The following is a 13,942-nucleotide window of genomic DNA, read 5'->3' on the forward strand; positions in this document are numbered from 1 at the left end:
TTCATTTATTGAAGCTGTGCAGGACGTGTAGTGTCCAGCAGTTTTAATAAAAATGTTGTGCTAAAAAACATCTGCCTGGTATGTCTGGAAAACCGGATTGATGAGTGAGCGAACCCAAACAGTAAAGTTAAACACTGCAAAATGAAACAGTCAGCTGAAAGAGGCTAAAACGCTCAGTAGAGCTGAAGAAAACTGTGGATGTCGAGTGACAATTTTCCATGCACTTTGTCACTACAAGTGACACCTTTCACATAAAATATAGTCTTTAGATTGGTTTTAAAAATGTGGATCAGTGCAACTTTAAACACAGAATTTAAAGTTATGTATGACTTGAGTTGCATACAAATATTGAAAGTTAAACCTAAATAGAGTCAAAAGGATTCAAATTCGATAAGCAGATTCAGCACTGATAGAAATTTAATAGAAAGCCTTTAAGTCCAAACCCTACGTGTCATCTGTCATAACTATTAGTTAGGACTAGGTGATATGGGCAGAATCAAATATCACAATATTTGATATAGACACAATATAGACCAAAAACCTCTATATTGATATTTTGACAATATTGTAGGGACAATTATTGCTGCTTTCATAAAATATTTACGTAATGAGATTTTTGATAAATAATCATCAGTAATGTGGATATAATGACTAAGTGGATAAAGACAGATAATAAAACAGTCTGTTAATCTCAGAAAAGTACACTTTTACATTAATGCAGCCTTTAAAAGCAGGAAAAAGACACTTATTCCATATCATGATATGACGATATTCAAAATCGAAGACGATATCTATAAAATATCACAATATCAATATAATATTGATTTATTGCCCATACTATTAGTTATAAGGTCCTCCTGTAGTGCTGCTATACTCTAACTGACACAAGTAGCTGTGTACACACCACACAGTGTAGGGTCTGCGTAGATGTACACACAGCCCAAAATATACCCCATATATTTTTGACATGACATGACGTGTGTGTGTGTGTTTCCTTGCACGCTTCTGTAAAATATACAGGAAATGGATATCTGAGCTAACGGGTTTAAAAGTGAAGTTGATAAGACGCAGAGAGACGGACAGATGGGATGAGAGAAAGAGAGAGAGAGCGTTTTGAAGTCCCTCTGTTGGGTGAGTGTAACTTAATTAAAAGAGAGCACGAGCAAAGCAAGGGGAGACCTGGCATGGTTCATGTTTGCGCTGACATTACAGCCTGTTGCTGCTTCATTCACGTGTTGGATGTTAGATGCTGCTGGTTTTGTGTGTGTGTGTGTGTGTGTGTGTGTGTGCATATGAGAGAGAGAGAGTGTGAGAGAGAGGGAGAGCGCGAACATGGGCCAAGACACAAACAGATGACAGAGAGAAAAGAAAAACGACAAACCCTCCCTCCACCACCTCCTCCCCTCTTTCTTAGCTTGGCCATTTGGCCGTCAGACAGACCTCGGCGGGGAGAGAGAAGAACAGAGGGGGGAGCGAGGCAGAAGTAAAGAAAAGGGGGAAAAAAATTGAGCAACAGCAGTTGCAGGCAAGGAGTGACTGGAGGTGAAAGAGGAAAGGAAAAGGAGCAACAACCAGAAAAAGTCCAACCAGATCGGGGAAAAGGAAGAGGCAGAAAGAGAGAGGAAGGAAGCCGTGGTACTAAAGAAGGAGAGGAAAGAGAGGAGTACGAGCAGGGGGAGTGGTGGTGGTGGGGGGGTTGTCCCACTCAGAAGGCAGAGATCGTAAAACAACCATCCTCCACAGCTGTGAACATCGAGCGCACGCACACGCACACGCACACGCACACACACACACACACACACACACACACACACACACACACTTACATTCACACATGACAGTACTCACATGCTGCAGCACTCTGCAAACTAAAGAATCCACTCTTACTTTGTCCTGTGGGCCGTGCTTATACACTCACACACACACACACAAACACACACAATCAGATAAAAACAGACCAAAACACACAGGGAATAGGCAGGGCAGCGATGGGCTGGGAGCATGGAGGCTCCCATTGACTTCTACAAGCACTTCTCCTGGCTCAAAAAGGTGAGTTTTCTCGACTTTGGCGATTCATTTTTGTCTCTTTTTCTACTTTCGCGTCTTCCCTCGTTTCACATTCCTTCTGCTTGATCGGTGCCTCGGAGGAGTTTTCTATGGAAAACTGAGTAAAGAGGAAGCTCGTCTGTCCCTGTCAGATAATTATCGTTCCAGCTCAGCTCAGATGCGCGTTCTTATTGTGTTATTTTCCGGCGACCGACTGTTTTCTCATGTAATTTCCCTCAACTCAACTCGAGAGCGGGGCTGCATCTCAAGTTGTCATGGTTTGTGTGTGTGTGTGTGTGTGTGTGTGTGTAGGCATGCATCACAAGGACTTTGTTATCAGATTAGCAAGCATTATCCATCAGCTGATTGCTGTTGACAAAGCAGCGCCTGATAACCGCTGGATTCAATCAGAGGAAGACTTTGCCACGCGAGATCTGCGCAGTTGTTAAGACACAAAGTTTTCAACAACAAGAGTCTAGAGTTCCAGCTGTGTTTTTGATGTTTTGTCTTCGAGTCATATAAGCAGATTATTGTTGATATAAATCAGCGCCCTGTCAAGTTTGCAGATGCCTTCATATCGGGCTTGAAATATTTCGCTTTAAATCCCTTTAAAACAGATGCTGATTCTATTTGTGTTTGTGTCTTGTAGCAGTGCACAGTGACCTTTTTTAAACTGACCTTCACAGACCATTCACAGAGGTACCTCCAGCAACTGTTCAGGCCATTAACACTCTTGCTCACACTGAGCAATGTGGGGAAGATCCTAAATTCTGCTACACATAAAAGAGATTATTTGTAATTTACATTTTTTTTAAATGAACTATTAACCCCAAAATCTAATATTTTAAAAACGTTTTATGTTTGACTCATCCTATGAATTTACACACATTGTGTAAATACTCACATCTTTTTTCTGCAGATAGTCTTAATTTCTGCAGGTGGCGCTCTTTGTCTTTTTTAATTGGTTTCTTTCAGTCACAGAGTAATAACGTCTACATCCAAGTTATAGACATTCTTCCTTTTTTGTTTATCGTCAGTCATGCTGCATTGTGGGTAGTTACTCTGCTAATTTTTTGTGTTTCTTTTTATAGCTAATCAATCAAGCTTGGAAAGCAACACATCCTATTTTTTCCAAAGTTGATAAAGACAGGTTTGAATCTGAGGTCTTTTAACACTGGGACCTGTTCTAGTGCTACACTGACAGTTAAGGGAAAAAGGGCTAGTTCATTTTTTAAAGTGATAACGCTGCATTAAATATAAGCCTTTAAGTTCTCATCTTCTCAATGTGTCATTTATTGTTCATCTTTAATCTTAGGATACTTTTTTATCATGTGACACTTGAGAAATGAATTGTGTGTGTTTATAAGCTGTATGTCTGAAGCCATTTTCACATATGAACTCTGGAAAATGTTTGAAGAATCAGGTCTGGACATTTTTCCGGAGTCGCCCTTTCACACATGTAACACGTAGAAATAGTCCATTTGGTTTAGGCGAGAGGTGGCACCTGGGTAAAGCGGGAAAGAGGCAGGACAAAGTCTGCTACGGTTGTAGAATTCACTGCTGTATTCACACATAGGCTTAATCAGACATTACACAGAGTTTGTATCAGGGAGCTGGCAGCATAAAGTCCGTTTAATATCCGGTACAACTGATTCGGACATTTACGTTCACAGAAATGTCCGGATAATGGATAACGTCCAGAAAATGTCAGGGTTGCAGTGCACATGTTAAAGGAGTTTGAGAGATATCATGTGCTGTAGGTTTAGGTGATACAAGTTTTTTTTTTAATTTTCAGCAAAATAACTAATGTTTTAAAGGCCACATAAACAAATTGATGTTGAATGCTAAAGGACTTTTTCACTGAAACGATTTGACACTGGGACCTTTTCTACGGCTACACTGACAGTTAAGGGAAAATCACAGGTGTAAATAATAAAATGAATGAAGGCTAAGTTCCATTCAGCTGCTTCAGTTTCACACCGTCATGTTTTAAGGGGACACCAGAAAGGAGCAGAGTCATCATTATTGGTAACACCTGTTCTGCTATCACAAATCAATGTCTGCTGTGAAAAGGTCTATGAACTCTAGTTCAGGGGTCAGTTGCACTGTTTAAACATTGCATTAGAATAGTTGATTAATCTTGTAACAGGGTCTCAGAATTGCAAAATGATTCCAATCTGCGATAAAAGGGGAATCCAAATCTAACCTCAGATACACCAAATGATCTATTCAGGGAAATGTTATATTAGCTGGAAAAACAGTGTGTGACAGCAGTGGTTACACCTTTACTTCCTGCCAGAATGAAGGCCCAGTTATTACACTAACATGCTAAAACTAGCTAGCAAACAAAACTGCCATGTTTATCCTGTGGTTCACATGATGGTTTGGTGTATTACATAACAATAAACAATTATTTTTATTGGTGTTTCTTACTACGTGTACCATGATTAAGTGTATTTAGTCTCTGCTTAATGCCATCAAAGTGAAGTATAATTAAATGGAACCTCAGATTGCACATACAGTTAAATGAAAATACATAGCTAAGGATTCACCTTTACATACACTCCCACACTTGCCGGGATTGTTGATTGTCAAGCTGTGCAGACATCAAATTGAATCGGACCAGCCTTTCTAAATTGGATTTAGAAAACGCAGCAGTGTGACAAGAGACTACCTAAGCTAATGTGTTACACATGCTCCAGGACCAAATCTAATCAACACGGGACAATGAATTTAAGAGCAACAAGGGAACGATGTTTTTCTGTGCTGAGAGGCAGCTCGGTCTATGTTGTTTTTATCACTCAAAATAAGAAAATTAGGTTTTGCAAGCAGAGCAATTGTATTACTGTAGACTATCCTCCCAATTGGGCTTACAATGTCGCAGTCCTCGTTTTGAGCAAAAATGTGTTTAAAAGTATATCAGAAGCAAATATGAGGCTTCAGCAGTGGGAGGCGGTTAAATAAAGTGGATATCTTCCACAGCTCCAGTCTTTTTTTATAAGAATTCCCTCTTCGTGTCTCGATGGACAGTGTTTTCCTGTTTAGCTGCAGTGGAAGTAACAAAAAGAGGGAATTTGGCACTAAATAGACCGTAACATTGAAATATATTGAATAGATTTGACTAAATTGGACAGCTGAAGCTCCACATTAACATTACATTTTTTGATAGAAGGGGGACTGTGGAATTTGTCCCATTATGAAAAGATCTTCTAATGGTCAGTATGAACAGGATGAGTGATTACAGCAAGAAAAACATGTGTCAATGTTCATTTGGGCACCTGACTGTTGTTTTGAGAAAGACTTTTTACAAACTTGTCCTTTAACTTAAATTAAAACCAGACTTTTGTGTTTTTACAGTACAGTGAGCACTTTTTTTGGGGGTGAATCATTAAAAGTAGGTGGTGTCCTGCATGTTGTCATGCATTTTTGGACACTAGCATCATAAACTTTGTCATTAAGAGTCCCACCCAGCACCTTGGCACTGCTTTTATCATAAATGCCCAGAACACTGCACAGCTTTTAAGAGACGTACAAATAGCAAAAATGTAACCCAGCTGCCACATTCATACAGATGGCTTTACTTGCAATAAACTACTAGTATACAACAGTACTATTGTTCCTCTTCTTATATACAACCCTTCATATTTGGTTTTGCTGCAAAGATGAAATGTAGGATGAGCTACATGTGTTTAACTCTGATCTTGACTGGAATGTCCACAAAAGCGATAACGTGAGCAGCCTGACTATACACACACAACCCCAACATGGTGATGACAGACGGATAGAAACACAATTGCCTGGTTCTACTTCATCAGTTCCTTGAAGCACTGAGTCAGCTCCCTAAAAATGGCCTTGTTCCTCTCCAAGTCCGATGGGAATATCTGTGATTACAGTAAATAGTTCCTGATTTCTCCCGCCAGAGTGACAAAGCAAAAGTCATGCTGCAGCATGACCTTGTACTTCCTGTTAGTGGTACCTGTGATGGCAGTTAGTCCAAATATGGCTCTAGTGTCATTTTACTCTCTGTAGATCTCACACATTCTTTCTTTCTCTCTCTCTTGCTTCCCCCCCTCTGCTTCTTCGTCTGTCTGCTCAGTTTACAGTATGCTAATAGGTTTAATGTCTCCATATGGTCATCGTCTGGTGGCTCAGTCTGTATACATTCTCTGAACTGAGCGACCTCAGCTGCAGACAGATCATCAAGGATTATACACTGATTCTTGAGTCTTTTGTTTGGGGTTCTACAAGGTTAATACTTGATGTGTCTTACATTTCGTGGACGCACATGTTTCACTTGGACATGTTGTAAAGCTTAGGAATCATCTTGACTGTCTTTTTTTTTTTTTTGGGGGGGGGGGGGGGGGGGCTGTTGGTGGTCTAGGAGCTAAAGCTAATTCCATTGAAGTCAGTGTACAGCGTTAGCTCCAGATAACGGTTTGAGCTATACGCCGAACACGTAGATGTTTATATTCCCCTTCTCGAAACTGGGTCATCAGTGTAATGGCAGGAAGGGCCACTTACTGGAAAGAAACAATTACATCACACTTCTTCTTACTCACTCCGACATATTTTAGCCTCATTTTTGTATCCTTTCCGGGCCATGTGGCTATTTAGGCAGTGTCATTTGGGCGTAGTTAGTAGACTATAGGAATTCATGTTGCTGTAGTTTATAGTTCTGATTAATCTAAATAAGTAATAGTTGAGATGATTGGTAAGTGCCGTTTTACACCATCTGTGTCGTTAGTACTAGTTTTCCTTAAAAGCTGTATCTCCCGTAAATCCTGCTGCATCTTTACAAAAGAATTTAAAGCAGTAGTGCTTTATTTTTGGCTGCTTGGGGGCCCGCCGATAACACATTATAGCAAACAGCATTAGCATTTATTTGAGGTTGTGTTTAAGTCCAGTATCGTTTTAGCTCTGTTTTTGGTCCAGCCTTTAGTGCTCCTTACAGTTGTTTAGGGACTAAATGCTCCACTATGATCACAAAATAGTTGCTTACAGCTAACATACAGAGAGTAGAAACAAGGTTGATATAAAGTGGTGAAAGTGATCCAACAGTAATCTAAAAAATGCTAAAACAGGGAAACTGCAGATTTTGATGATAATACATTCTATTATATATATACATTTGTCATTTTATCCATTAATAGAAAATATTGATTGGTGCAGCTTTAAATTTCATATTTGTCTTATTATTATATTGTATTATTAATTGTATCATGTCCCCAGCTTGCTTGTAGTATTTAAACACCTACAGAATCTTGTCACCTTGATAATGCGAGTTATAATGAATCCGAGCTCTACTAGCTGCTGCAGTTGTATACGAGGCGACCAATCCGAAGCTGAGAGAAGCACAAACCATCACCTTATCACGTCCATGTTTATAGCATGGTAATGTTTTCCTTTCTTTCTGAATTTCCCCTGTTAACAGCAGCTGCAGGCTGAGAAGTCAAGATGTCAGCAGCCCTGGATACAGACGCTCAAAGGCAGGATAATCTGACTCTTTAGAAAGGAATTTAAGCCTTACATCATTTAAAATAGCTTTTGCTTGATTGTCATTTTGACTTTCTGAGTTGTGGAACACATGATTCAGCCGTAACCTTAATAGCTAGGGGACTACAAAACTGACCAAAAGGGGGGACAAAATCCATTTGACATGCTTGCTTAAATCCACATTAGAAAGTTCTACACCACTTTTATTTTTTTTCTCCTGCTTGGCTGTGACGACTGAAAGGAAAAAAATATTCCTATCTGTTTATTTAAGATCCTGTGCTATTTCTAGATATATGAGAGTCAGATGAGTCAGATGATCTCTCATAACTGTGTATCATGTGCTTTGTGAGAGATAAATTTGAGCAGTAACAACCCTTTTTAGTAGTCATGCCCCGACCAATCCTGGACATGAAGCGGTGCCACTTCACTTTTTTTTACTTTAGAAGAAATTCTTAACATGCCTTCAATGCAACACTGAAATCTGCAATGCCTCAACTCTCGTTTATTTATGTTACATATACAATAACAGCGTATTTACTTTATGTTCGACAGTGTGTGTGTGTGATTCATGTAACCTGACAGACTTAGTTTACAGCAGTTTTTGCTGAGTTTGGGGGAAATCTGTGACAGCGCAACTTTTTAGCCACAGGCACAAGACGTAAAAACAAAAAAACAAACAAAAAAAAAGTAAAGTATCATCAAAATGACAGATGTTGTCTTGAGAAGATTACAGCAGAATTGTTTCCTTACTATTCATGTAACTGAGTAGAATGTATTCTCATCACATGATTAACTACCATGTTCTGTGGTTTCATTAGTCTAATAACAGTCAGAAATGTTCAGTTGGATTTATTTATTTTGCTCAGAGCATCTTAAACTAAATCTAGATTTACTGTTTTTTTAATTGAACTAATTTAGTTTAGTTTGTTATTATCTTTTTGAGGACATGAAAGCACTAAAATGACACCAATAAATTTGGCAATCAACGAATAAACTTGATGTCTATACTAAAAGGAGTTGAAAGTTGTCTTTAACTGTGGATGAGGCTACACTTCTGCATGTTAAGTACTTGTTGCTGTGACAACATTTAGAGGTTAACTGTGACTGTTGCTTTAAATCCAGCGTGAAAAACAGATAAATCGGGTTGCGTTAAATCATCAGCAGTTCAGTCAAGCCAAATCATTTATCCACCTACGTGAACAAGGCTCAGAGGAAAATAATGATATTAGACCTGTCACAATAATTACATTATTGACTTATGGTACAATAATTATGAACATCATCATGTCTATATATGGACTTATCATATGATACATGGACATGTCCTTGATCATTTTTTGACCTCAGTATTGCCACACTTCACATTAGCAGCTAAGAGGCTATTCATGTCACATTGGCAAGCAAGTAGTGTCCTCCATTCCTCACTGTGCACGTCCTGAGTGGAGACTGTAGAAGCAAGCGGCACCGCTTATATGGAATTAAAGGTGAATAACTCTTTCCTGGCACATGATGGCAGTCTGTGTTTTTATGGAAAGATTTGGCACCCACTCTACAAGCCAACCCCCGCCCCCCTTGCATTATTATACTATTTTATCATCATTATATCAGTGGTATAAAATGATCTTCAAATGACAATAATATCGTTTGTCGCGATTATTTCTGAGGCGATATATCGTCCAACAAAAGTAGTTATTGTGACAGGCCTGAGTGATATTCATGGACATGTTGAAAGCAGGTTACCACAGAAACCGCCCTTCATCCTTAACCTGCTTGTTAACCTATTTGTGTCTGTGCTCTGTGTGTTTGACCAGGTGAACCTGTGTTCTCCAGCCAACAATGAAACCTACCAAGAACGTCTGCTCCGCCTAGAGGGAGACAAAGAGTCTCTGGTGCTACAGGTGAGAACCCTATGTGTGTGTGTGTGTGTGTGTGTGTGTGTGTGTGTGTGTGTGTGTGTGTGTGTGTGTGTGTGTGTGTGTGTGTGTGTGTGTGTGTGTGTGTGTGTGTGTGTGTGTGCACGTGTGTGTTTAAGGTACATCAACATACTATTTTTAACCACTTCCTAAACATACAGGTGCGAAATTGATTTATGCTTATATATCACGTTGTCCGCATGACATTCAAACCATCCTACCTTTATTAAAATGCTAAATTATAACTGTAGTTCACTTGTGTTTGTTTTGAAATAATCATTTAAATCTCTACCATGAGTAAATGATCCATGTATTTGTCTGGAAGGATTGGTGCCACACTGGAAAAACATCTTAACTTGTGCTCTGTAATCCTGATTCTTTAGATATTTCATGTTATTTCATAACAAACATGCCCGGACACCTTTGAGCTTCAGCTGTCTGAGCATGTGATTACTGACTTTTACAGTAACTATCAACATCAGTGCTACCGTGGTAAAGCAGAAGATTATATATCACTGCGCAGTGTGACGTCAGCAGCTTCTCTACTTTAATAGCCGGTTCATACAGCTGTGATCTCTACAATCTGTTTTTACATTCCTCCTGCTTTAATCGCAGCTTTGGAACTGCTCCTCAGGCTCTCCTCACCTGTATGTATGTGTGTGTTTGTTTAGTATATCTTTTTTTAATGTCGTGTTAAAGTGCACCACCCACCCGGACGGCTGTGGTTCATAAAGTTCATTTCTCTCACACACACACCTTCTCGTTACACATTCTTCCTCTGACGTCGGCTGCGATTGGTCGATATCAAAGGTGACCGGGGCTTATGCTTGTTGACAGGTGGGCTGCTCCGTGGCTCTTCGGTTTACTTTCCTTTCACCTGCGTCTCCTTCAGAACTGTTTGTGTGAAGTGTCGTCTCGCTTCAGTGTGAGTGTGTGTGTGTGTGTGTGTGTGTGTGTGTGTGTGTGTGTCTGTGTTAGCATGCGCGTAGCCTACAAGGAAACTTTCACCTCCATTTGTGTATGTGTAAGGCTCAGCAGCAGAGCATAGCAAAGGTAAGACTGGGTTTGTAACAACTTTCAGTGTTTGTCTTCATAATTAGGAGTTTATACAGTTACATTAAAAGCCATCAGTTTAGTTTTAGTTGCTTACTTTTACTTGCTGATATCAAATTGTAAACTTTTGACGATAAGTATGTTACAGTGTTATGTGGATGTTTTCAGCTGCTAAAGATTGTACATGTAACTCATTCACATACTCGTTCATTCACTCGACTGCTTACTCATTGTACACCTGGTCAATAAAGGAAGCATAGCAACATCTATAGACCACTCCTCTTTGAAAACAGCTTTCTTTGTTTCTTTATAAAGTGGACTTTGATGCATCCTGAGCCACAAACTCTGCAGGAGATTCAGAGTTTTGTGAGACAAGACATGGCTGCAGGGGCAAAAAATCAGAGAAGCTGAAGTGACAGAGAATCAGCTGCTGTCAGAGGGATTTGGCATAGTTTAGGAGAACTGTGTGTGTGTGTGTGTGTGTGTGTGTGTGTGTGTGTGTGTGTGTGTGTGTGTGTGTGTGTGTGTGTGTGTGTGTGTGTGTGTGTGTGTGTGTGTGTGTGTGTGTGTGTGTGTGTGTGTGTGTGTGTGGCAGGAGGTGAGCGTGTTGTCAGGGAGATTATAGTAAATGTGCAACGCATTCCCGAGTGACAGACTGCTGAGTAGATGTGTGTTGTTGGATTCGAGGTATGCCAGGTTGGATTGTGTGTGTGTCTGGGTCTGTGTCTGTGTGTTTGTGTGTGTTGAATGAAGAATGAGAAAGAGACATGGGGGTGTTTGTATAGTCTTTTATCTATTTTTCTCGGTTTTTGTATGAATATTTGTGTTAGTGTATCTGACATCACATCTTACTTTAGGTTTCTTTCTGGATCTGTTCAATCATCACTCTCACTGTGCGTCATAACATGAACATAACACGAATGTGTCACCCATTAGGTGAGCGTTCTGACCGACCAGGTGGAGGCTCAGGGAGAGAAGATCAGAGACCTAGAAAGCTCTCTGGAGGAACACCGACAGAAACTGGCCTCCACTGAGGAGATGCTACAACAGGTAACACACACACACACACACACACACACACACACACACACACACACACACAAAACTGACTCTGATACAAACAGTTCTGTGTAATCAAATGGTTGAGAAATCATTCACAAGCGTCCAGGTGGAAAACTCAATATTTGATTACACACAGCATTGTAATGTTCCAATAGACGTGATTAGCGCGTATTGCCCAATCAGGGTCCAGTATTGTGACTATTCTGCCAGTGAGTCTCCAGTTAAGTTGAATTTGTCTAATTGAGTCAATATTTTAACAGCTTAACTATATTAATTACTTGTTAATTTCATTTAAAACATTTTTAAAAAGCAAATTTGCCAGCTGTCAGACATGATGAACACATAAAAGATTGGTTGAATAGCAGCTGACGTGAGGTTGGTAAGTATAAAAGAATAAATAAAGGAGTGGCGCAGTGTTACATGGAGAGCACTCCTGCTTGACTTTATACTGTTGACCTCCTCTGACTCATCACCAGTTCAGTTATGTGGTGGCTTTAACGCAAAGCAACAAGAGCAAGCGGACTTTACAGGTCAAAGCACTTTACTGTGTTTCCTCTGATGTTATGAGATTAGACAAAGTTTACTCTTGTAACAAGCCGAGTTTGGAGGTGACCTTTTCTGGCCGCGCTGCCGCCACTGTTATCTAATGCTCAGTCGCTTTGAAACACTAATATTTGCTTTGTATTAGACTGAGTTGTAAAATGGTCTGTCTTGGATTCGGTAAGTTGTTGTTGGACCCGAAGTAAAAAGTCTACTGTATACGCAGAGATTTGCTTCCATCAGAGCAAAGAAACAGTCCCTTAAAATATGACACAGAAGCTGATATATGAGACTACATGAATCGAGCAAAGATAACATTTGATGAAAAGTTAAGCGAGCCCTGCTGGTCACATCAGGTTTGCTTACATCTGTAGCCTTTTAGCATAAGAGTGTGAGCTGGCTAACCCACTTGTCAGACTAATTAACAACATCTGGTGAAAGCCCAATTCCAAAAACTGAACACATTAACAGATAATTGAGGGATAATTCACTTTGACGACTGATAGGTAGATCATTGTTAGAAGGCGTGTCTATGTTGCAGGTGGGTGAACAAAGCTGTTTGTCATTGTGATTATATATGAAATTTAAATCTTTAAACCTGCAATGACACTTTTAAAAGGTCAAATTCAAATAAGATTTATATATATATATATATATATATATATATATATATATATATATATAAAGAAACATCAATTTTTTAATGTCAACATACAAGCTGTCAACATAGCACTGACAGATTATCACCCTATAAAGTTGATATGGTCAACGTGTGTTAGCAAACTGCTGCCTATTTCCACATTGAGCAACATTCATTTGAAGTTATGTGTCTGGTCACCTGATTTATTCACGCATACTACTGTAGAGATTTAAATGATTATGAATCTACCAATGTAGATTATAGCTGATTTAACTGTCCTCTATACTGTAACGTTGCTTCACCATGAGAATGTAACACACAAACACACACACACAAACACACAAATGTTCTTTGTTTAACCCACTCAGCTTCTTGTAGCTGAAAAGCTGAATCTGTAGCGGTTGCATTTAGATTGTCTTGGAGAGCCTTTCTTTTTACCATTAATAAATCAGACTGCAGGTCACATTGCTATTCATTAGTATGAAGAATTCAGCGTGAAAACATTCACTCTCTTCAAGTTGTTCCAGTTGTTGCACTCAACATCACACAAATGAAGCAAACTCATGAGCGCTGCCAGGCTGGACACAACAAGACAAGACTACTCCGCATCACAGAACCCTCTGTGTAGACGCATCAACAGGCTCTTTGTCCTCTGTGTCGTCAACACCGAGGGTAAAAAGGCCACAGCCTCAAAATAAATACCCCACTAGGGGCTCTGACGTTTATGATCTTCAACCACAATCCAATCGCTAAATAATCAAATGATAATTAAAGGAAGCTAAAAGAGCTCTTTCTTTTTCTTTCTTGGGCAGGGAGTTTTCCTCATCCTCAGCTTTTCTTCATCTCTGTCAGTTGTATTTAACAGAATTTGTGCAATGTAAGCACTTTACTTTAAAGTTAAGCAGCTACAATTGTTTTAACAGTATGCAACATATCTGCTGCTGCTCTAGATATTCTTTACAATACCTCATGACTGCTGATTGTGTTTAGGATGTTTTATTGGACACAGCTGCATTGATTTTTGGCTGTTGCCCTGGTTGGTGTGTGGGTGTGTGTGTGTGTGTGTGTGCTGTTGTGTCTTGTGACATGATCCCGTTTCCCTGTTAACGAGTTGCTGGTCAAACAGCTAATGTGATACGAGGTGTTTTCCTAGAGAGATAAAGGTGGAGTGTGAAGGTAGATAACAGTTCTTTGG

The 13,942-nt window shown here is 39.6% G+C and overlaps 1 protein-coding gene across 4 annotated transcripts in view; it reads left to right on the top strand.

Annotated features, from left to right (window-relative positions):
• Nucleotides 1–13,942, top strand: part of ppfibp2b (PPFIA binding protein 2b) — an 80,940-nt gene that overhangs the window by 35,055 nt on the left and 31,943 nt on the right. For 3 of the 4 annotated variants that reach the window (XM_062420594.1, XM_062420596.1, XM_062420595.1), the window contains exons 4-5: nt 9,351–9,437; nt 11,442–11,555. In XM_062420594.1, coding sequence (XP_062276578.1) covers nt 9,351–9,437; nt 11,442–11,555 — 201 coding nt within the window. Of the gene's footprint in view, nt 1–1,585; nt 2,050–9,350; nt 9,438–11,441; nt 11,556–13,942 lie in introns of those variants that run through there. The other variant, XM_062420597.1, reaches the window with a different exon arrangement.

The sequence above is a fragment of the Scomber scombrus genome, chromosome 6 (assembly GCF_963691925.1).
Source record: "Scomber scombrus chromosome 6, fScoSco1.1, whole genome shotgun sequence".
Taxonomy (NCBI): Eukaryota; Metazoa; Chordata; class Actinopteri; order Scombriformes; family Scombridae; genus Scomber; species Scomber scombrus.